A 24,168-nucleotide genomic window follows, 5' to 3' on the forward strand; every position below is an offset into this window, starting at 1 on the left:
ATGGCAATGTGTTCTTTACTCTCTCCTTTCATGGCTAATATTTTCATGGGAAGTTTCGAGCAGGAAGCGTTTAAAACAGCTAACACCTCATCTAAAATCTGGCTTTACTATGTTGACACTTTTCTTGTCTGGCAACATGGAACTGAAAAGTTAGAGAGTTTTTCAGATTTCTTTAATTCACTCAGGGCTTCTATACAGTTCACATAGAAATGGAAACGTATGGTAGTTTTCCTTTCCTGGATGTTCTAGTCTCCAGAGGAAACTGCAAAATCACCAATAAAGTATACAGGAAACCGACAAATACAAGCCAACACCTGGACTTCAATTCGAACCATCCAACAAGTACCAAAACAGGCATTATTCACACTCTAGTTAATTGAGTTGAAGTAATTTCCTTTGACAAGAAATCAGTTACTGATGAACAAAATCACACAAAAGATGAACTCCTAGCAAAGGCTTCCCACCTAGCATCATGAAACAACACATGACTACCCACAAATTCCTATCATTCAACAATAATCTGGCAAAAAAACAAAGTGGTTCATTGGTTATTCCCTGTCGGTGGCCTTTTTGGGGGGAAAAAAATACAATTGGGAAACCAACACTGACTTATAACAGTTTTCAAGTCAAATTTAACAATTAAAATCATGATCACCAGAGTAAAACAGAAAAGTTTCAATGTCACATTTCAGATCTTCTGTGGATGTGGATGCACATACAGTGAGGAAACTGGCCAAGTCCTTTTAACATGCATTAAAGAGCACAAAAAAAATATAAAGAAGGTTTATCTATACTTGCCGAACATGCCTGGGACAACAGGCATAAAATACTCTGGGACAGCCCTCTCATACAGGAAGAACACCCCATCAGAAGAAGAATAAAAGAATTAGCATGTATTGTCAGCAATAACCATATTTTCAAGTCAACAAGGTATTGATTTAAAAAATATATGGATACCTTTAATTAAAAATGAAACTAGTTACCACAAAAAAAACAAAAGCAAACCAACTTCCCTCGCATCAAGACATCAGCCAATAACGTCAGCTCTCAGGTGCATGTTCAATTAGAAGACTGCTCGCCTGTCATTGGCCGTGCTAGGAGAATGGGTGGAAGGTATATAATATCACCTACTTTCCAGTGTCCTATTTGTGCCTAAGGATGGGAACAGATTTAAGTCTTGAAATGTTGCAACTGTTGTGTCTTAAGAAGCCTACTCTGTTTATCTGTGTTGTCTTCATTGTGTTGTCATAATATTTGTTTAATTTCATCTCTGGGTTCACATGTGCGTGGCTATGTTGTTGTTGTGCTGTCCATATTATCTGTTTTAATCATTGTTTGGTTCCTCTGTTTGGGTTGACCAAAGTTGTTTGTATTCACTGTTGTCACAACTGTTTCATCGTCAGCTTACTGTGTCCATCTGTGCTGTTATAATTTTTTGTCTTATTCTTTCCAGTATATTTTTGTGCTGTCTTATGCTTTTAATTTGTTGACATTGCAGATTTTGGCTTGTGTTCTGCGTGTTTGCATATTCATCTTTTTTTCTATGTTATTGATGTTTCTTATGACATATAGTATAACCAGCAGTGGCATATGTCCAAAAAAAAGTCTTGAATCAGGAAACATGTACATAAATTATGGGACTGGTGGCCTTCATGCAGACTGTAAAAATAGTCTGATTTTTGGCATACTTATGTCCTGAGTGTAGGTAGATTTTTTAAAACATATTTAGGTCAATATCATTTTTAATCATATATATGCAATATGTATCTACTTTTTTTTTGTTTCCACGTATCACTACATTAATATTTGCAAATGCCATTGTCTGTGTAGTTCATGCAACAAAACAAATAATTTCAAACCTTCGGTTTATTCCGACCTTAATGCTATATTTGAACTCAAATGCTTCAGCAAAACCTCAAAATCAATAAAACAAATTTGACATAATTTTTTTTTTGTGTTTTAAGCTGTTTTCTTTATGACTAATTTTTAGGAAACTAACAAATGGTGAATGTATTAAAAATTTTGTTTTTAATAAAAAATTATTAATATATTTTATAAATGCATTTTAAAAATTTATGATAGAGAAATCCATGTAGTTACTGTATAGCCATAATGATAAGAGTATGAGAAGTTACTAGTTTTAATTAGTTTTTCAGTTATCAAATATCTATAAAATCTTATGTATTTTAATTATTTTGATAAAAAATTAATGAAATTCAACATAGCGGATTGAAGATATATAAGCATTATTACTTTAGAAGGCCAAAAATGTTGTTAATTTTTTTTTTAAATTTAAGTTACAAAAAACCAGTTCATGTCAAAATATTAGGGTCATTAGTAAAGTTTAGTATGAACTGTCATCGAAACCAACCAAGGTCACATCCAGTACTTCAACATGGATACAACCCCAGTAGCCTAACTAATGGGTTAGCATCAAGCCTCGAGACGTGAGATGGTGGCCATACAATAAGAAGCTAGCTAGAGCACAAGGTCTAAAGTGTATATGGTTTTGAACATTTTCAAAAATTTTAAATTTTTTGCTGTTTAAATTTTTTTTTGGATATCATTTTATGGGGAGGTTGCAGTTATTCTTGCAATGACTGTTCGAGTGGGATTAAATTTTACTTGGTTATATTCCTGCATCAAAATCTTGGCATAATGGTTTTGAGTATGATTGGAAATTTGAAAATTAGATTAGTTGAAAGCCAAGGAATCACCCCAGCTGGTCATTTGCTGTTTCACAGACCCTATAAAAATACTTTGCATTTAATACCAGCATGGTTATGTGCACTCTATTTAACTGCTAAATAATTCTCAGTTATGAATAATATTTCATGTTTTTAGAATATACTGTTTGTATTACTTTATTTGTTATGGGTAGAGTATAACTGTAACACTTTTTTTTTGCACATTGTCACCCATCTATAATAAAGTGCATCACAATAATTGTTTGAATAGTGAGCTTGTTGTTAAATTTTTGTCACCATATTTTACATATGTAAGTAATTTTTCAGACTAGTGACAACAACAGTAAGAGTGGAAGAAAAATTTGGCAGGATTATGTATACATTATATTATAGTACTATTTCATCACACTGAAACTTGGTAAATGGCTCGTCAAATATTTTCAAAGTTAATGATCTAGCATGGAACACACACAAGTATTTTGAAATTGAACAGCTTGTAGCATGCAGGATTGAGCGCTCATTACGTTCTAATGTCATTTACGATCAGCCGAATCACCATTAAGGCACAGTCTTCATCGGCCATAGATGAAGCGAACATAAATGATTAGATGATTTGATTTGATTAAACTTGATTTTACATACCAATAAAAAGGCAGTATCGACCAAAACTTCATTACGTGTTTTGACTGTAAGTGGTATTAAAGTTTATTACTAGTATGTGCGTTTTTATTTGATCAACATAAAGGAAAAAGAGTGTGTGTTGAACCTTGACTTTGAAGCCAGTGTGATAATAATAGGGTTGGTATACATGTGAAGAGAAAAATTCGACTCTTATGGAACTGTTATAGATTTGAACTAGCTCCCTATGTGAACGCAAGCAGAGTTATTTAGCGTAGAGTCGGGATCCGTACTTGTTCTTCTGCGCAGGCGACAGGACCGACTCGGTGATGGGCGAGCTGCCCAGGTCCTCGAGCAGCTTGCGCGAGCGCGTCGGCATGTCGGGCAGCAGGGGCATGGCGTGCGGAGTGAAGTCCGTCAGAGGGGAGAAGTCGGAGAGGCGCTCGTACACGCCGGCCGTGTAGTCGTCGGTGCGGAAGGTGGAGGCGATGCGGTCCATGGAGCGGTCCTCCTCGGTGCGCAGGGGCCCGCGGCCGCGGTAGTCGAGGCGGCCGCCCGACAGCAGCAGCTCGTCGATGGACTTGAGCACGCTGGAGGTGCCGTAGCCGGGCCGCCCCAGCTCGGACCCCGAGTGCGGCGTGAAGCCCAGCTCCGCGCTCTCGCGCAGCCGCGCCAGGCGCAGCAGCTCCTCGTGCAGGCGCGCGTTCTCCTCGATCTGCTGGCGGCGGCGGGCGATCTCCGCCTTGATCTTGGCCTTCTTCTCCTCGCGCGTCAGCTGGTCGTCGTCGTCGTCGCTGCCGTAGGGCGACGGGTGCCAGGAGCGCGGCTTGCGGTGCTTGTGCGCGTCGTGGCGGCGACGGGCGTCAGTGCCGTGGCCGTCGCTCGACCGCCGCATGCCGTACCTGCGCACCGCCTCCTCCGCTCACTCCATGTACACACGTCGTGTGGAAACCGAACAATAAACCAACATTGCTGGTGAGCACTTGGTGAGCACAGGCCTTCCCGATTCTCGCAACTAGATCAAGGTTAGTAATGATATCCTGTTGCTGTACACTGCAAGGGTTGTATGGATGTACTTTTTGTAAATCTGTGTTAAAACTGTTTTTTTGAAACATTTTCAAAAGAGTATTTTTAACAATTTTAAGTGTTGTGTAAAGGAATTATGCCTGTTAACTAAAATCAAATGGCACTGCTCTGTTGCAATGAATATGTTCTCTTGAATCACTTCTGTCACACATCAATTTCAAAAGTTATCATGTATGAGCTTTAAGTTTTTGCGCATGCCAATTGCATCAGCTCAGTTTAGCTTGTTTAGTTTATCTGTCAAAGTTTGAATTTTAAAAAAAATTATAAGCAGCGAGTATACACTCGGTGATACTGTGTGGGTCGACCTTGTGAGCGTACTTGCCGCTACAAAGTCACGCCGGACTCTGCTCACTGTTAACACCTCATGACATTGAGGTCATCATAGAGACAAATGAGGGTGAAGTAGTGTGAATAGAGCAGCAACGGAATGCATTATTGGGGATAGTAGGAAAAACCTGGATAAATCGAACAGTCACGCCCCGTTTCCCAACTACAGAAAATTTTTTTGAGATTTGACCCCGCTGGAAATGGAAAACCAATTAACTTGGATATACAAGAGATCCAACCTGGTCCATTGTGATTGTCATTCTGACTAAATACCGAGGTCTCTCTGTCTTACTGTTGTGTGGGCACATCCAGGGGCATACTAAAAATATCTATAAAATCTATCATTCCCGCCAGTGAAAAAGAAAGAATTTGAAAGCAAGCAGCGAGCAAAGTGAGTTCTACCCCCCCTGTCAAAATGAAGAACTGCGTACCCTCGTTGGCACATTCCTGTGTATGTTTGCCACACCATCAGCTGACTAATATCTATAGTCTAGACCAGTGGTCTACAACTCACTTGTGGCCCACCAAGTTATTGGTGTAGTAAATTGTCAAATAATGTTTTAGTATAAGTATAATGCAACTACGAAGCATGCACGTTGCACTTAATAGAGGAAGTGTTACACTCAAATTGACTTAACTCCTAATTGGTTTGCGGTTTAGCCAGTATCGACAAGATCGCACCGAAGTGCGGGGCCAAACATTTCATTTTTCTGAAGTTCAATTAATTTGTTTGGTAAGGTTTTACGTCGCACTGTTATGCGACAGGACCTTCAAGATTATAACTGGCTACTCAGTGCTCATAAATTTAAGTCATGCTGAGCATTGTGATCTGGCCCATGAACCTCACCACAAGAGCGTGATGGGTTAGCAGTCATGGTCACCAAGGACCCGTCTCTGTGGATCAAGATTTTAAATATTTACATACTTGTTGTTGACAAACTGTTTTTGTCATTGTTGTGATAAACCTTACAACTAAAAAACTTGTCACAGAACAAGATATTAAAATTAATAACTGCTTAAGTAACAATTTTTTTATTCACTACAAAGCTGAGCATGTCAAAAACCAAATAAAGAAAAATTATTCATGGCCAGAATTAAAAATATATCTGTTTGCAGTACAGAATGAACTTCTTGTTGCACTGAGTGTGAGAGCACGCACACGTTTAAATGCGGGATGGGAGCAGACAGCTCTGCTGTGTCGATGTTCCTGTGCTGCAAGGGTCACCATGTCAAGCCTGCACCTCTCCCTCGCCTCAATGTCTTGAACTCACGAGCACTGAGTGGCTCCGAGCCCACTAGAATCTTGGAGCTCGGAGGTGCCAGTCGCACCTGGGGCTCGCGAAGAAGCGGTCCTCGTCCAGGACGCTGTTGATGGCCGTCTCGCGCAGTGCGCCGCCCGCCGCCGCGTAGGACGATGCCAGGTACGACTGCGACGGGTCCCAGTCACTGCGCCGCCCCGCATCACTGATGCTCTCGTACTCGTACGCCTTGTACGGCGGCTTCAGCGATGGGTGCGAGTAGTTCAGATACCCCTGCAAGCACATACGGCGGATTGGAATCGAAATTCTGCACTCAAACTACTAGGCACTTGGACTGGTATTCCAAAACACAAAAATAAGGGTTAAAGTGTTGCTAGGCACTTAGACTGGTATTCCAAGACACAAAAATAAGGGTTGTGTTGAATATGTTACACGTTTACCACAATTGTATTCCTAGTGCAAGATGGATGATGATGTTCTATCCATTGCCAATCTGTTGCCCAAATTCCACGCATGCGCAGAGCTCGCGTTTTCGTTAATTTCGCCCAAGTGGCAGACCCACATCTGGCAGCATTAATTCATATATCTAGTAATTTTTGTGATCATCGTGGTACTTACGCGGTCATATTCACTTTCAAAATCGCTGTCTTCTTTAATCGGTGAAAATTGCGGGTGGATTTTTGGATCCGAGAGCTGCCTACGATGGCCCCGCAGTTTCCGAGATCTCCCCATCGCTGGCTGTTGAAGCTTTCGTTGCACGTCGAAACTGGAACACCAGAGCAGCTTGGCAGGGTATGTAACATGCAAATTAAAAAAAAATATATAAACACGAAACAGTTTTTTTTGTTACAGTAAGTTTACAAGCTTCGAAATTTTTTTGTATTTCAATAAAACTGGTAAAATTTGAAATTTTAAAGCATGTAACCATAAGTTATAATTCAGTTAGCTACATGTATATTGTGAAAATCATTTTTAAAAAAAAAAATAGCATAATCTAATATGTCTCAGCCAACTTCGTGACCACTTTTAATTAAACCTTTGATAGATAAACTAAAGAAGCTTAATCAAGCCGAGGCAATTTTGATACTAGCAAAAGATTATATAATTATAAAGCTGAGTGAGATAAGGATAGTTTAATACCATTATGCGTAAACTGACCATTCAGGAACAATTAAAAACCGTTTAAAAATAAAGCAAAACTGCTGGGATGGACATGAAGATTGATATTAACTTTCTTATGTAACTTTCACCATTACTTTTGACACATTATTGTTGTTATAACCCAGGTTACAGTTTTTTTGTTAACTCATTTTTCCGGCCTTAGAGTGAACAAGTTTGAACTTGGCGATAACGTTTATTTTATGTGTGTATATATGTGTATGTGTATATGTGTATTGGCAAGCCTGATACAGGTGAATATTATTATAGAGTGAACATAGTGTATCATTGTTTAACAGTCCATATGTTTTTAAGTGTTTGAAAATCAGAAAATAAAATTTGGTCTTGCCGATTAATGTTGTTTTGCATGATCATATTCGGTTTTTTTATTGACGTTGTATTTGTTTGCTACCACCTTTTGTGTGTAGTTATTCTTCTTCACTACGTTATATTGTGTGTGTAGTCATGCTTCGTTCGTAATGAACGCATGTTTTGTTGTCTTGGGATTTTTGTGGTGTACACCTATTGTAATTAAAGAGTTGATAAAAATTAAATATTATATTATTTAAAATAACTTCCAATATTACTTTAAATATATTGATTAAGGTGTGTGAGTCTATATTGATATTGTGCCCTCATACCATCTTATCCTCTCACTAGACTAAAGGAATGCTATCGACACTATTTTTTCTTTTGTGCACGATGCTAACATTCACTTAAAATTTTCCAACAGAATTTTCAAATTCAGATGTTGTAAATATTGACACATGAATTCATTTACAAACATTTGAACAATTTGTTAAAATTATTGATTTTGCGTTAGTAATTATATGCAGATCATGTTAAATTTCTATAGAATCAAATAATTAAACACAAACTGCATTGTAAACAGTGGCGGTCCTATGGAAAGGGCGGTGGTCCCGAAACCATAACTCACATAATTAAAATAGACCACAATGGCCTCCCTCTCAACCAGGAGTACCAATAATTGGACAAATGATCAACCAGTGTTTGTCAAAATAGGATGAAGTGGTGACAGTAGGCATTTGATTTGAAATAAACAGTATTATACTAAATAGCGCCATATATGGTAAAATATTTCAATCGTAAGGGGAATTAAAAATTATTCCACCTTCATGGACGGAATATGAACGGAAATATACCATCCATGGTCTTTCGAAAGATTTATTATATTTTTAGCTGTAAGAAGTCTTACGCATTTACGTTCGTATAATTTATAAAAATTAAAAAAAAAAATTAGATACCTACATGCATGCGCACGTTTATAGAGATGTTTAACATCACATCAATTTATTAGTTACAAATTTGTTTGTTTTATCTAATACCCTACACGTACTTAAATTTTCACCATATAATTAAAACAATAAATCACTTACGATTTAAGAGGATCCCTGAGAGATTCGAACTTCTCTCTCTCTCTGCGGATTTGAGCTTCCCTTTCCTTTTCGCTGATCGAAGCAAAATGTCGTTGATCCGATGCAGATGATTTGATTTCGTCTCTCAACTGTTCTTTCAATGTCCGCATGTAGCTTGGCAACTGTAAAAAATACATTACATATTTTTGGCTTTCAATCATTTAATCGGTTCACAAATGCCTGCGATCACTAGTGTCAAAGCGTTATATAGCATACCCATGTGGCGAAGCTAAATGTCGATAGCTAAATTCTTACTTAAGGGGTGTTAGTCCCACCATATTGGATTTGTAAAGTTTTTGCTTTTATTTTAACCTTTTATCCAATTTTTTGAGATTACAAGGCATAAATAAATATTCTCAAGCTTTGAAAAAGGTGATATTCACAAACATGTTCCGATCTGTAATGCGAGGGAATACATCTGTCAAAATAAATACCCTAAACCCCGAATGTTGACTTTAAAAAGTTCCTAAACTATGTTCTATGCCTTGTCGAACCAAAACATTCAATACTAAAGCTGTATTGAAAGCTGTGGCCAATTATTTGATAATCCAAGATGTCAGGTCTAATCCCTATTAACCTTTACGATAAATAGTAATTAATTGTTTGAAGCACCTCTATGGGGACCAAGTTGTTTGGATATTACTGTAAATACCAGTGTCTAAGACCTTTCTGTGCAAACATACAACGGGAAGCCCTAACTTTATCTTTCCTCCAGAGAGAAAGGCAGCAGTACTAAATGAGTGCATTATGTCACACAAACAATGTAGATAAAGCTTATGTTGATAAGTAGGCTTCGAACCACTGAGTTGTGTGTCTAGAACTCGCAAGTGATGACTCGTGTTTGGAACTGGTTTCAAACTACACCCAGGCAGTCCTCCTACTCGGGAGTTGCCTGAACTACACTGTCATACTTAGCATGGTCAAGTGATTAAGTCCCGACTTCAACAGCAATGTTCCAAATTGTTTTCGACGGACGCTGATCGCTGATTGGTCTACGTTATCCTCTGATGTCATGAATGGTGTGGACAGTGGTCCGAATCTCCTTGGTCCGAATAGAATACATTGGTCAACTTGAACGTTTTGTCCCAATCTGCTTCCTTTAGTAGAATAGAAGAAGAAGAACACGCTTGATATTTGCGGTTTCCGTTTCCCGTTTCAAAAATGGGCTCTTAAACAGAAAGGAATGACTTAGGCCAGTATTCGAAGACACAAACACTAAGGCTTTAGGTGTTGAATATGCTACACCTGTACCCTAACCGTATCCCAAGTGCACAAATCCAATCGCAAACTCTTAGATAGGACACGGCCGGTCCCTTATTTATAGGGACGGATTTTGGTGTCCTATCCGTGACCTATCTGTTGCCCAAACTTCCGCGCATGCTCAGAGATAATTAACTTTTTCTGTGATTTCGTCCAGATGGCGGACATGCGTCTGGCGCCATTAACTCTTTTATTATAGTCACTTTCATGAACATTCGTGGGATGTACCAAGTGTGTTGGTGTGCCAAATGAAACTTCATGCTAGGGAAACTATCCTGGAATACATACATCTTATACATTTTAATGATACTTACAAGAAATAATCACAATTTAAAAAAAAGTACTGAGGAAATTAAAAAGGCGGTTCCATTTTTGTGCGATAGTGCTACTACCTCTGGTATTTTTGCCATAACAACTGTATTGATGGACGAAAAATGTCTGCTAGAATGCGTTGGCACCAGTTTCTAACCTCGCGAAGGGCACTGTTTATTAAAATGGCTGCCTATATGTTTCCTTACTGGGATTCGGTTTTGACACATTCTGGAATATGGCCTGCGAGTTAGGTTACGGTTGTATCCCAACAAGACAGTGCTTAATCGTTACCTTACCTGAATATCTTGGAATACCGTCATAAATATTTTTTAACTCCCCCCAACTTTCACAAGTAAAAAGATTATTCAAAACTTAGCTACGAACTAATTTACTGTTCATGAAAACAATAAACAAAAAACAACCCTCAAAACACTTATTTTGACGCTCTATATTAACTGTGCTCTGGTGACTAATTTAGGGCGGTATTCCAAGATGTTCGGCTGAAGTAACGAATGGAAAAATGGGAAATTTTATTTCGAAACAGGAGTTTTTCCCTCGAAATAAGGAATCTTCTTTTTTTTATTTTATATATTTTCGTAATAAACATGTTTATAAAAATTTGGATATTTGGGGTCATTGACAAATTTTGGGTTAGTTTTGGTAAACTTCGAGTAAATTTGGCTGATTTTAGCAAATTTTTTAAAGTTAAAGTCAAGGTCACCCTAACCAGTGTCCATGACGTCTCAATTCAAGATAACGGACCCCAGCACCAAGCACCACACTCTTAATCCTGTAGCAGGACATATATTTATATAGGTATACTAACAATTGATATTTTTTCACGAAATATTATTCTGAATAAAATTAAAAATTAAACTTTAAAAAACAGCTTCTGCCAGCGTGTGAACTTCTCCTTTATTCAGCGAGATAGAATTCTAGCACAAGCTAAACTTATTAGTAATTATTTATTTTTATTTTTTATACTTTTGCATTTTTTATTTTTGTGGTTCACTGATCTTGATTTAGGAGAAAACGTGCGTTAGTACTCTCAGTGTGCTCCTGATTATTCCTGCCAATATTTCGTTTTCTCCCAGTTCTTCTGGTCATTCATTACAATGCTTCTGTTGGTTTTCTCCATGTGCTCCTGGTTATTCCTGATGAGACATCTGCTGATATTCTCTGAGTACTTCTGGTATTTCTGAGAAATCAATCTCTTCATGAATTTTTTTTTACTTAATGAGACGCGCAATTTTATTCAGAGTTACATTTAATTAGTGAATATCTGTTACTATATCAGCACTTAAATAATTTTATCAGGTGGAATTCAAACAAAAAATATACAGCCTTAAAACGGATGAAAATCACTATCGTGAAAGACAAACTTCTTTTTGGTGTGTAGCGATGCCAGCAGTAGTGTGTAACTGGGGCTACTGGCTCTGGCACCGGCGTGTGGTGCCGGTGTCAGGCCACCATCTTGGATTTGTGACGTCACGGCGGCCATCTTGGACTAAAATATTTCTCAAAATTCCTCAAAAATGACTCAAAATGATTCAAAATTTCCCGTTATAGTGCATAAAAATACCAGAGGATGAAAATTCCTAAAACTGGCTTAAGCATCCATGTCTACAGCCTCCGATATGTCTCTTTTAGGATTATGACGTCACCGTTGAAATTTCCGTTACGCACGCCATCTTGAAAATCCGTAATTTTTATGTTAGAAAATCGGGAAAATTTTTAAAAATCATTAAAAAAATTAAATAATCGAATTGATTAATCAAAAATTAATAAAATATAACTTAAAAACCACTGTTGAACATATCGTTACGGTTGCCAACTTGGATTATATAAATGTTGCATGTTTCGTTATGCCCGCCATCGTGGTTGAGTACTATGTAATCGTTACATTTTATGTTACGACCGTCATATTGGATCCTATTAATGTTGCAATTTCCATTACGGCCGCCGTCTTGAAAATCTTTATTTATTATCCGATTTTAATGAAAAAAAGTAGAAAATTCATCAAAAAATGAACTTATTAGAATTCTGATTGATTATATCGATTCCAGTCCGTGATTCGAAACCAGTGAGGGCAAAAAAAAAAAAAAACAGATCCTTCCTCCACAGAATCCACCTACAGACTGAACCCCGCCACTTGTTTCATAGCATATATATCATCACCTAGTATGATGTCATGTCCGCCATCTTGAAATTTAGTCGCAATCTTGATAATCTTTATTTATTATCCGATTATAATGAAAAAAATTCCAAAATACATCAAAAAATTAACTGATTAGAATTCTGTTTAATTAGATAGATTTCCGTCCTTGGTTCGAATCCGCTAAGAGCAAACAAAATCATCAGATCCTTCCTCTACAGAAACCACCTACAGACTGACCTACCACCACCAATACCAAGGTATACATCGTCTCTGGTATGACATCATGTCCGCCATCTTGTCTTCGTCTGCTGGAGGACACCATCTAGTTTTCGTCTGCTAGAGTGTGCTGGCGACATGTTAGTATAATTTTCTGTTCACCGTACCTATAACCTCGACTGTTGGCATTAAACTTTGTCATTGACCTTGAACTTTGTCATTGACCTTGACCTTTGACCTTAATCTTTGACTTTGACGTTGATGACCATCATGGATTCAACATTTTATGTTCAGTACATGCTACCAGAAGCTACCGCATGCTAGTGGTCATTGCCACCATCTTGTTTTCGTCTGCTGGAGGACACCATCTTGTTTTCGTCTGCTGGAGGACACCATCTTGTGTGTACTCGTCTTACCATCATGCTAGTTTTATTCTAACCTGCTACAGTGGAGTAATCATTTATTACTGAGGTGCCTGCCATATTGAAATTTGGGCGCCATCTTGAAATCTTGTAATTATTTAGCTATAAATGCGTGAAAAATTCCAAAAGCCTCCGAAAAAATCAATTATTAATATACAAATTGAAACGATGTATTCCTGTCCTCGGTTCGATTCTTGACCAGTGACAGGTGTAACTAAATATTAAACATAATTAATATTTTGTTTTCCATTACCTTTCGCGGAGTTTATTAATCATTCTCTCTACGAAAATCAACTCAAGTCAATATACCTGACAAACGAAATAAATACAGTGCCGCTATGCATTACATGAAAGTCTAGTTTTTTGATACTTGGATTAACCTTTAAATTGTTCACGTACAAAACCATCCATACATATATACCAAGTGTCTTCGGACCGCAAGACTGGGTCATGAACAATGTCAAACATAGACCATGATCTCAGTACACACAGGAAAATGGAATTTACACACAGGAAAACGGAATTTACACGCAGGAAAACGGAATGTACACACAGTAAATCAGAATGTACACACAGGAAAACGGAACGTACATGCAGGAAAACGGAACATCCACGCAGGAAAACGGAACGTACACACAGGAAAACGGAATTTACACACAGGAAAACGGAATGTACACACAGGAAAACGGAATTTACTTAAAAATTTTAATTATTTATTTTATTTCTCAACATTATACAAATGCAGGTAAAACAAACCATTGTTGTAAGTAGGCAGCTTTCCGCAGTTCTTTAAGTATGGTCGTTACTTCCCCGATATGCGAGTAGTTTCCTCTACGAACAGATGCCACCTACAGTCTTAGCCAGTCAACCAAATTATTTGGATCTTTCCATGACGTGTAATCAATCTCTTCTGACACCATCTTCCTTGCACGTTTATAATAAATATTTTGATCTCTGGTGTCTTCCGTGTTAACACCAACCACAAGGTCACTTTCATCATCGAACAAATGATCATCTCAAGCTTGATCAGATTTATTTAATATAACACGACGTTTCCATCGTTTTGGTCTCAAGCCACCATCACAGTCTTCGATCTTGCCTGCTTTAGCTGCTTCAGCACAGTCTTCGATCACACCACCAGCTTGAGTCACTGTAGCAATCACCGTAGAAGGCATCGTCTTCACCCAGATTACCTTAAGAATTCGTTACCGTTGATGTCGAAGTGTCTTCATCGTCTTCATACTTCCTTTTTACAAAGTATGGTGGATCTACTAAATATTGGCTGGAATGTATTCTCACTTTTCACGGTGTTGTTACTTCCATTAGTTTCAGTCTTCTCGAAGCCATCAGCATCCTTCAATTTATGTTCTTTGTACGATCGGGTGAGCTAATACCATCACGCTCAGGACAAGGAAAATTATTGTCGTAATGCAGATCACTCTTCTTGTCTAGTGGATCGATCGATGTCCTCTATGCCGTAAGTGGGCTTGGCTTTACATGTTCTACCATGTCTTTTTAAGCGGTCAATTCACGTTAACAACCTGATACACCGATTACAGCTTATCATTTTGCGTAGTGGGTTTTTAACACCATCATTCTTCTCATGCCGTTTAGCATTCTTTCTCAAAGTAATCACCTTACTACAGTATCTACAGTGATGTTGTTTTGATACAGCTACAGACATTGAATGCTCCAAAAGGCTCCAATTGCTCCAACAGCCTTTTGTTCCAACAGCCCCAATTATATTTGGCTAGAATGCTACGAGGTCCCAAGACATCACGACTACGCGACTACGAGCCATGAGGTTACGAGACTACGTGACTACGAATCTTAAAGTTTACGAGACTGCATGGTTAGAAGACCACGTGGCTACGAAACTACATGTCTATGAAGCTACAAGGATACAAGTCTACTCGGCTCCAAATGACTGCAAGACGACATGGCTACAAGACCACTTGGATACAAAGCTTCAATTCTACAAGTCTGCTAGACTCCACCAACTACCTTCGAGTGTATAAAGCACCAACTACTCCAGCAGCATTATGTTATAAGATTACATGACTACTTGTTTACGTAGCTTCAAGTCTACGAGGCTACTTGGCTACGTAGCTTCAATTCTACGAGGTCCCAAGACATCATGTCTACGCGACTACGAGCCATGAGGTTACGAGACTACGTGACTACGAATCTTCAAGTTTACAAGACTGCGAGGCTACAGCGCTACGAAGCTTCTAGAACACAAGTTTACTTGACTGCGAGGATACAGGACTTCAAGTCTGCTTGAGTACGTCTACAAGGCTCCAATTGCCGTATCTGTCTTCGACGGAATTTTATCTTTTGCTCCAACTGCTCCAACAGCATTATGTTATAAGATTACAAGGCTACTTGCTTACGCAGCTTCAAGTCTACGAGGCTCCAATGCATCATGACTACGAGACTATGAGCCATGAGGTTATGAGACTACGCGATTGCGAGTCTTCAAGGTTATGTGATCACAAGGCTATTGGACTACGAAGCTTCCAGATCACATGGTTACGAGTAAGCATGGCTAAAAGACAGCGTGGCTACGAAACTACATGACTAACTGACTACAATAGCAAAAGTAAGAAACTCTTCAAAAAGAGGACAAATGTAGGCAAACAAAAGCCTATAGTAGTGTGTGAGCCACATGGTGTTGAGGTTATGAATGATCCAGTTGAGGTTAGTTCCAACAATGAAGTGCTTCAGTGTTCATCTGAGAAGAAACTCAATGTAAATATTTACAACACATTTGAAAATAACTGTGACTCAAATGAAATTATTAATTTATCTGTTCTACAAGAAGCTATTCAGAAGTTTGTTGTCTGGAAAAGTTGCAGTGGCATTGTTTCTCTATGTTCAAAGAGAAGTGTTGGTCTTGCCTGTGAAATGGTTTTGCATTGTAGTGTGTGTGAGGAGAAACTAGAGTTTTCTAATAGTAAGAAATGTCATTATTCTACAGAAAATAAAAAAGTAAGTTATGATGAAATTAATTTGAGACTGGTTTATGGGTTACGTAGTATTGGGAAAGGAGGAAGAGCTGGCGAGAAGCTTTGTGGTGCCCTGAACTTACCCAAACCTCCATCGAAGTTTCAACGCTATGTAAGCATTTTAGGTTCTGCTGTAGAAGAAGTATGCAAAGGCTCAATGAAATCAGCTATGGAAGAAGCAGTGGCACAAAATAATAATGATCGTGATTTGACAGTTGCCCTTGATGGGTCGTGGCATCGTAGAGGGCATGTTTCACTGCATGGTGTTGTAACATGTACGAGTGTTGATACTGGTAAAGTTATAGATGTAGACATTTTATCAAAGCACTGTACATGCAAGGATAAACTAAAAGGTCAGCATGAAGAAGCATGCACTGGAAACTACAAAGGCACTAGTGGTGGCATGGAGGTTTCTGGTGTTGTAAACATTTTCAATCGATCCATATCACAGTACAATGTACGATATACAAACTATTTAGGTGATGGTGATTGCAAGGGACACAAAGCTGTTCTTCAGGCTGCCCCTTATGGCGATAAAACAGTATCAAAATTAGAATGCTTAGGGCATGTACAAAAGAGGATGGGTACTAGGTTGAAAAATTTGAAAATCAAATTGCAGGGAAAGAAACTAGAAGATGGCAAAGTTTTTGGTGGCCGAGGACGAGTTACTGATTCAGCCATAGCGGACATTCAAAAATATTATGGTTTGGCAATAAGAAGAAATTCAAATAATCTTCAAGGAATGAGAGAGAGTGTATGGGCAGAGTATTTCCATTTACTATCATCGGATGAAGACCCCCAGCATGGACTCTGTCCTAAGGGTTCAGAAAGTTGGTGTAAATATCAGCGTGCAAAGAGTAAAGGAGAATGTTATAAACATGCTGATCACTTTCACCTTCCTCGTGAAGAAATGAAACCCATATTTAGAGACCTAAGTGAGCCCGAGTTGCTGAAGAAATTTTTACATGGAAGGACACAAAATAAAAATGAGAGTGTAAACAGTGTTATCTGGAACAGACTTCCCAAAACTACATTTGTTGGTTTCCGTACCTTGCATTTTGGAGTGTGGGATGCTGTTGCATCATTCAATGATGGAAATTTGGTGGTGTGTCATGTGTATATAAGATTGGGTTTCCCTCCTGGTAAAAATTGTGTGGAAGCAATGAAGAGACTAGACAGCTACAGAATAGACGAAGCAAAGCGTGTGGTGAAAAATATTGAAATGAAAGCCAGGCAGAGAGGAATGCAGCAAAACGGAAGTTGGAGGATCTGTATGAGCAGCAAGAAGACCCGGCTGAGCCATCATATGGAGCTGGAATGTATTAGAATGTTAAGTGAGTATTTACTTTAAATGCATTTTTTTTAAAATAAAAATTTTCTCTGCAAATGCCCCTTTTTCTCAGGAACTATTCGAGATAGAATAATGAAACTTGGAACATAAATTGCTAGTATGATTATGCGACTTTTAACACAAGATTATGTTTCTAAATTAATTAGAAAAAATGTTATTGCAAAAAATTTTGATAAAATTTTGTAAAAAATTTTTAAAATGCTACAAAAATAGATTCTGCTAGCTTGTGAACTTCTCATTGTTGAACAAAGATAGAGTTCTAGTACAAGCCAGAATTTTATAAATTTTTGTAATTTTTTTTTTCATTTTAAATTTTTAAATATTTATTTTTATTAAATATTTTTCCCATGTAATTTTATGTTATCAAAGAAAACGTGTGGTGGTTTTCTCCGAGTGCATCTGAGTATCCTTGTCAATATTATGGTGGTTTTCTTCGTGTGCTCCCGATTATTCCTGGCTAGACATCTTATGGTTTTATCCGAGTGCTCCTGATTATTTGAGAGAAATCGATGTCAGCATGAAGGATTTTTTTACTTAATGAGCCATTACATTTTATTCAGAGTAACATTTAATTAGTAAAATTCTGCTAATAAATTGACACAATATTTTTACCGGGTGGAATTCAAAAAAAATAAACAACCATTACTCAGTCAAATAATATGCTTTGAGACAAACTGCATTGAACTTGGTGGCTAAGGCAGGTAATTTTATTCAGATGCTCAGTCAAATAATATACCATGAGACATATGTGAAGCACTAACATTGAAGACGAACTTCCTTCTCCTTGGTGTCTAGCGAAGCCATTCTTCTATTGCGATCGTTAGTGAGCATCCCGCATCCTGCATAAAAGAAATAAATAATATTTACCTGTTAGCAAAATGTGGTGTCATCTGTTGACAATAATCGACACTACTTTAAACAGGTTAATTTGCATGAGATAAATTAACTCTCACCACTGAATGATGCTATTGTAGTCAGTTAGTCATGTAGTTTCGTAGCCACGCTGTCTTTTAGCCATGCTTACTCATAACCATGTGATCTGGAAGCTTTGTAGTCCAATAGCCTTGTGATCACATAACCTTGAAGACTCGCAATCGCGTAGTCTCGTAACCTCATGGCTCGTAGTCTCGTAGTCATGATGCATTGGAGCCTCGTAGACTTGAAGCTGCGTAAGCAAGTAGCCTTGTAATCTTATAACATAATGCTGTTGGAGCAGTTGGAGCAAAAGAGAAAATTCCGTCGAAGACAGATGCCGCAATTGGAGCCTTGTAGACGTACTCAAGCAGACTTGAAGTCCTGTATCCTCGCAGTCACGTAAACTTGTGTTCTAGAAGCTTCGTAGCGCTGTAGCCTCGCAGTCTCGTAAACTTGAAGATTCGTAGTCACGTAGTCTCGTAACCTCGTGGCTCGTAGTCGCGTAGACATGATGTCTTTGGACCTCGTAGAATTGAAGCTACGTAGCCAAGTAGCCTCGTAGACTTGAAGCTACGTAAACAAGTAGTCATGTAATCTTATAACATAATGCTGCTGGAGTAGTTGGTGCTTTATACACTCGAAGGTAGTTGGTGGAGTCTAGCAGACTTGTAGAATTAAAGCTTTGTATCCAAGTGGTCTTGTAGCCATGTCGTCTTGCAGTCATTTGGAGCCGAGTAGACTTGTATCCTTGTAGCTTCATAGACATGTAGTTTCGTAGCCACGTGGTCTTCTAGCCATGCAGTCTCGTAAACTTTAAGATTCGTAGTCACGTAGTCTCGTAACCTCATGGCTCGTAGTCGCGTAGTCGTGATGTCTTGGGACCTCGTAGCATTCTAGCCAAATATAATTGGGGCTGTTGGAACAAAAGGCTGTTGGAGCAATTGGAGCCTTTTGGAGCATTCAATGTCTGTAGCTGTATCAAAACATCACTGTAGATACTGTAGTAAGGTGATTACCTTGAGAAAGAATGCTAAACGGCATGAGAAGAATGATGGTGTTAAAAACCCACTACGCAAAATGATAAGCTGTAATCGGTGTATCAGGTTGTTAACGTGAATTGACCGCATAAAAAGACATGGTAGAACATGTAAAGCGAAGCCCACTTACGGCATAGAGGACATCGATCGATCCACTAGACAAGAAGAGTGATCTGCATTACGACAATAATTTTCCTTGTCCTGAGCGTGATGGTATTAGCTCACCCGATCGTACGAAGAACATAAATTGAAGGATGCTGATGGCTTCGAGAAGACTGAAACTAATGGAAGTAACAACACCGTGAAAAGTGAGAATACGTTCCAGCCAATATTTAGTAGATCCACCATACTTTGTAAAAAGGAAGTATGAAGACGATGAAGACACTTCGACATCAACGGTAACGAATTCTTAAGGTAATCTGGGTGAAGACGATGCCTTCTACGGTGATTGCTACAGTGACTCAAGCTGGTGGTGTGATCGAAGACTGTGCTGAAGCAGCTAAAGCAGGCAAGATCGAAGACTGTGATGGTAGCTTGAGACCAAAACGATGGAAACATCGTGTTATATTAAATAAATCTGATCAAGCTTGAGATGATCATTTGCTCGATGATGAAAGTGACCTTGTGGTTGGTGTTAAAACGGAAGTCACCAGAGATCATAATATTTATTATAAACGTGCAAGGAAGATGGTGTCAGAAGAGATTGATTACACGTCACGGAAAGATCCAAACAATTTGGTTGACTGGCTAAGACTGTTGGTGGCATCTGTTCGTAGAGGAAACTACTCGCATATTGAGGAAGTAACGACCATACTTAAAGAACTGCGGAAAGCTGGCTACTTACAATAATGGTTTGTTTTACCTGCATTTGTATAATGTTGAGAAATAAAATAAATAATTAAAATTTTTAAGTAAATTCCGTTTTCCTGTGTGTACATTCCGTTTTCCTGTGTGTAAATTCCGTTTTACTGTGTGTAAATTCCGTTTTCCTGCGTGTAAATTCCGTTTTCCTGTGTGAAAATTCCGTTTTCCTGTGTGTAAATTCCGTTTTCCTGCGTGTACGTTCCGTTTTCCTGCATGTACGTTCCGATTTACTGTGTGTACGTTCCGATTTACTGTGTGTACATTCCGTTTTCCTGCGTGTAAATTCCGTTTTCCTGTGTGTAAATTCCATTTTCCTGTGTGTACATTCCGTTTTCCTGCGTGTACGTTCCGTTTTCCTGCGTGTACGTTCCGTTTTCCTGCGTGTACGTTCCGTTTTCCTGTGTGTACATTCTGATTTACTGTGTGTACATTCCGTTTTCCTGCGTGTAAATTCCGTTTTCCTGTGTGTAAATTCCATTTTCCTGTGTGTACTGAGTTCATGGTCTATGTTTGACATTGTTCATGATCCAGTCTTGTGGTCCGAAGACACTTGGTATATATGTATGGATGGTTTTGTACGTGAACAATTTAAAGGTTAATCCAAGTATCAAAAAACTAGACTTTCATGTAATGCATAGCGGCACTGTATTTATTTCGTTTGTCAGGTATATTGACTTGAGTTGATTTTCGTAGAGTGAATGATTAATAAACTCCGCGAAAGGTAATGGAAAACAAAATATTAATTATGTTTAATATTTAGTTACACCTGTCTCTGGTCAAGAATCGAACCGAGGACAAGAATACATCGTTTCAATTTGTATATTAATAATTGATTTTTTCGGAGGCTTTTGGAATTTTTCACGCATTTCTAGCTAAATAATTACAAGATTTCAAGATGGCACCCAAATTTCAAGGTGGCAGGCTCCTCAGTAATAAATGATTACTGCACTGTAGCAGGTTAGAATAAAACTAGCATGATGGTAAGACGAGTACACACAAGATGGTGTCCTCCAGCAGATGAAGACAAGATGGCGGACATGACGTCATACCAGCTGACGATGTATACCTTGGTATTGGTGGTGGTAGGTCAGTCTGTAGGTGGTTTCTGTGGAGGAAGGATCTGATGATTTTTTTTGCTCTTAGCGGATTCAAACCAAGGACGGAGATCTATCTAATCAAACAGAATTCTAATAAGTTAATTTTTTGATGAATTTTGGAATTTTTTCATTATAATGGGATAATAAATAAAGATTATCAAGATTGCGACTAAATTTCAAGATGGCGGACATGACATCATACTAGGTGATGATATATATGCTATGAAACAAGTGGCGGGGGTCAGTCTGTAGGTGGTTTCTGTGGAGGAAGGATCTGTTTTTTTTTTTTTTGCCCTCACCGGTTTCATACCAAGGACTTGAATCGATATAATCAATCAGAATTCTAATAAGTTAATTTTTTGATGAATTTTCAACTTTTTTCATTAAAATCGGATAATAAATGAAGATTTTCAAGACGGCGGCCGTAATGGAAATTGCAACATTAATAGGATCCAATATGACGGTCGTAACATAAAGTGTAACGATGACATAGTATCTACTCAACCACGATGGCGGGCGTAACGAAACATGCAATGTTTATATATTCCACGATGGCGACTGTAATGATAGGTTCAACAGTGTTTTTTAAGTTATATTTTATTAATTTTTGATTAATCAATTCGATTATTTAATTTTTTTAATGATTTTTTAATTTTTTCCCGATTTTATAACATAAAAATTACGAATTTTCAAGTTGGCGGTCGTAATGGAAATTGCAACAGTGATGTCATAATCCTAAAATAGTCATATCGGAGGCTGTAGACATGGATGCTTAAGCCAGTTTTAGGAATTTTCATCCTCTGGTATTTTTATGGACTAAAATGGGAAATTGTTCCTCAAAACGGGAATTTTTGAGTCATTTAGAGTCATTTTTGAGGAATGTTGAGGAATGTTTGAGTCCAAGATGTCCGCCGTGACGTCACAAATCCAAGATTGTGGCTCGGCACCGGCACCACGCGCCGGTGCCAGAGCCAGTAGCCCCATTTACACACTACTGATGCCCTCCTTCTCTTGCGACCGTAAGTGAGCATCCCGCATCCCACATGAAAAAGTGAGTGTCTCTATAACATGGTGACCGAAGAGATTCATTACTTAGAAGATTTCTATATCTTAGGACAAACCTTGGCATGCGAGATGAATTTCCTTTTCCTTGATGTTAAGCGAAGCACTCCTCTTGCGATCTTGAGTGAGAAGCCCGCATTCCACATGAAAGAGCATATGCCTGTACAACACAGCATGCGGCGCCCACTGTTACAAGAATCTTGACTACTTGCAACAAGTTATTTGCATGAGGTAAATTAACTCTTGCTGCTGAATGGAGCTATTTTAGCCAGTTGTAGCATGTATACTTGTAGCCTAGTAGCCGTCTAACCTCGTAGCCATTGAGCCTTGTAGTCACGTAGCCTTGTAGCCAGTTGTAGCCTTGTAGACTCCTAGAACTGTAGCCTCATATATCATGTAGTCTTGTAGCCTCGTAACCTTGTAGCCAGTTGGAACTTTGTAGACTCATAGCCATATAGACTTGTCCTATAGCCTCGTAGTCTCGTAGCTTCGTAGCCTTGTATTCTCATAGCTCGTTGGAGCCTTGTAGAATTGAATACTCGTAGTTCGGTTGCCTTGTAGTCTTGTAGTCCCATAGCCTTGTAGTCTCATAGTATCGAAGTCTTGAAGTACTGTAATCCTGTAGCCTCGTAGTCTCGTAGGTTTGGAGCCTTGTAGCCTCGTCGACTTGTAGTCTCGTAGACTTTTAGATTAGTAGTTTTGTAGTTCTGTATCCTTGTAGTCTTGTAGTCTTGTAATCTTATAGCTTCGTAGCCAAGTCGCCTTGTAGCCAAATGTTGCTGGAGCAGTTAGGCCTAGGACTATTGGAGTCAAAGTCTGTTATAAACACAGACTGTTGGAGCCTAAGACTTTTGGAGTCCATTACTTTTGGAGTCCATTACTTTTGGAGCCAAATACTTTTGGAGCCAATGACTTTTTGAACCAAAGACTGTTGGAGCCAAAGACTGTTGGAGCCAAAGACTTTTGGAGCCAATTATATTTTGAGAAAAAAAACTGTTGGAGCTGATGACTTTTGTATCCGATGACTTTTGTAGCCAATGACTTTTGGGGTCAAAGGCAGTTGAAGGGAAAGACAGTTGGAGTCAAAGAGAGTTGGAGGCATTGTAGCCTACCATAAATTGACAATCGCATTTTACTGAGTTGAATGTTCGTGAAAATGTATATCCTTTTCGTAAATGTACATAGTCAAGCCTGTATTATGTATCCTATAGATGTGATTGTATCCTGGTGGTGAGATCGTATCCCTGTGACGAGGTTTTATCATGTTGTGAGATCGTATCCATGCGATGATATCGTATCCCTCCGATGAGATCGTATCCCTGTGGTGAAATTGTATCCCTGTGCCGTATCCTTGCATCAATAAATGATCCCTTTGCCGTATCCTTGCATCAATAATGGATCCCTGTGACCAGATGGTATCCCTGAGCTGTATCCCTGCAACGAGATCGTATCCCTGCATCGTATCCCTCCGATGAGATCGTATCTCTGTGCCTTATCCCTGCGACGTAATCGTATCCCTGTGATGAGATCGTATCCCTGCGATCAGATCGTATCCTACTGAGTTGAATTTTCTCCCAAAGTTGCTTCCTTTTCTTTAAAAGTACTTCCTTATTTATCGAATGTGCTTCCTTTTGTCGAATATGCTTCCGTTTTGTCGAATATGCTTCCTAGACAACATGCACTGACCATGTAACTCTCACTTATTTTCTATTTAACTACACCTAGTCTTACTTTATGACCTAAGATAAATGTAACTCAACCTTAACTCTAATTTTATTACACTAAATGTAACTACAGTTCCTAGCTCTAACTGTATTCTTAAATGTCTAAATTCTATTTTTTTATATTTTTGTTTATTCTAATTTGAAATCTAAGTCTATTAATTAGGACTATCC

The 24,168-nt window shown here is 38.5% G+C and overlaps 2 protein-coding genes across 2 annotated transcripts in view; one reads left to right on the forward strand and one right to left on the reverse strand.

Moving 5' to 3' along the window:
• Positions 1-7,677, forward strand: part of LOC134529537 (histone-arginine methyltransferase CARMER) — a 202,268-nt gene extending 194,591 nt beyond the window's left edge. Inside the window, exon 12 of the mRNA XM_063363737.1 lies at positions 3,615-7,677. Within this exon, the coding sequence (XP_063219807.1) occupies positions 3,615-3,635 (21 nt within the window). The 3' untranslated portion in view covers positions 3,636-7,677. The remainder of the gene's footprint in view (positions 1-3,614) is intronic.
• Positions 6,014-24,168, reverse strand: part of LOC134529539 (uncharacterized) — a 48,876-nt gene continuing 30,721 nt past the window's right edge. The window contains exons 4-6 of the mRNA XM_063363740.1: positions 8,533-8,693; positions 6,596-6,743; positions 6,014-6,250 (exon numbers count right to left, since the gene is read on the reverse strand). Of these exons, the coding sequence (XP_063219810.1) occupies positions 6,014-6,250; positions 6,596-6,743; positions 8,533-8,693 (546 nt within the window). The remainder of the gene's footprint in view (positions 6,251-6,595; positions 6,744-8,532; positions 8,694-24,168) is intronic.

Source organism: Bacillus rossius, chromosome 2, assembly GCF_032445375.1.
Source record: "Bacillus rossius redtenbacheri isolate Brsri chromosome 2, Brsri_v3, whole genome shotgun sequence".
Classification (NCBI taxonomy): domain Eukaryota; kingdom Metazoa; phylum Arthropoda; class Insecta; order Phasmatodea; family Bacillidae; genus Bacillus; species Bacillus rossius.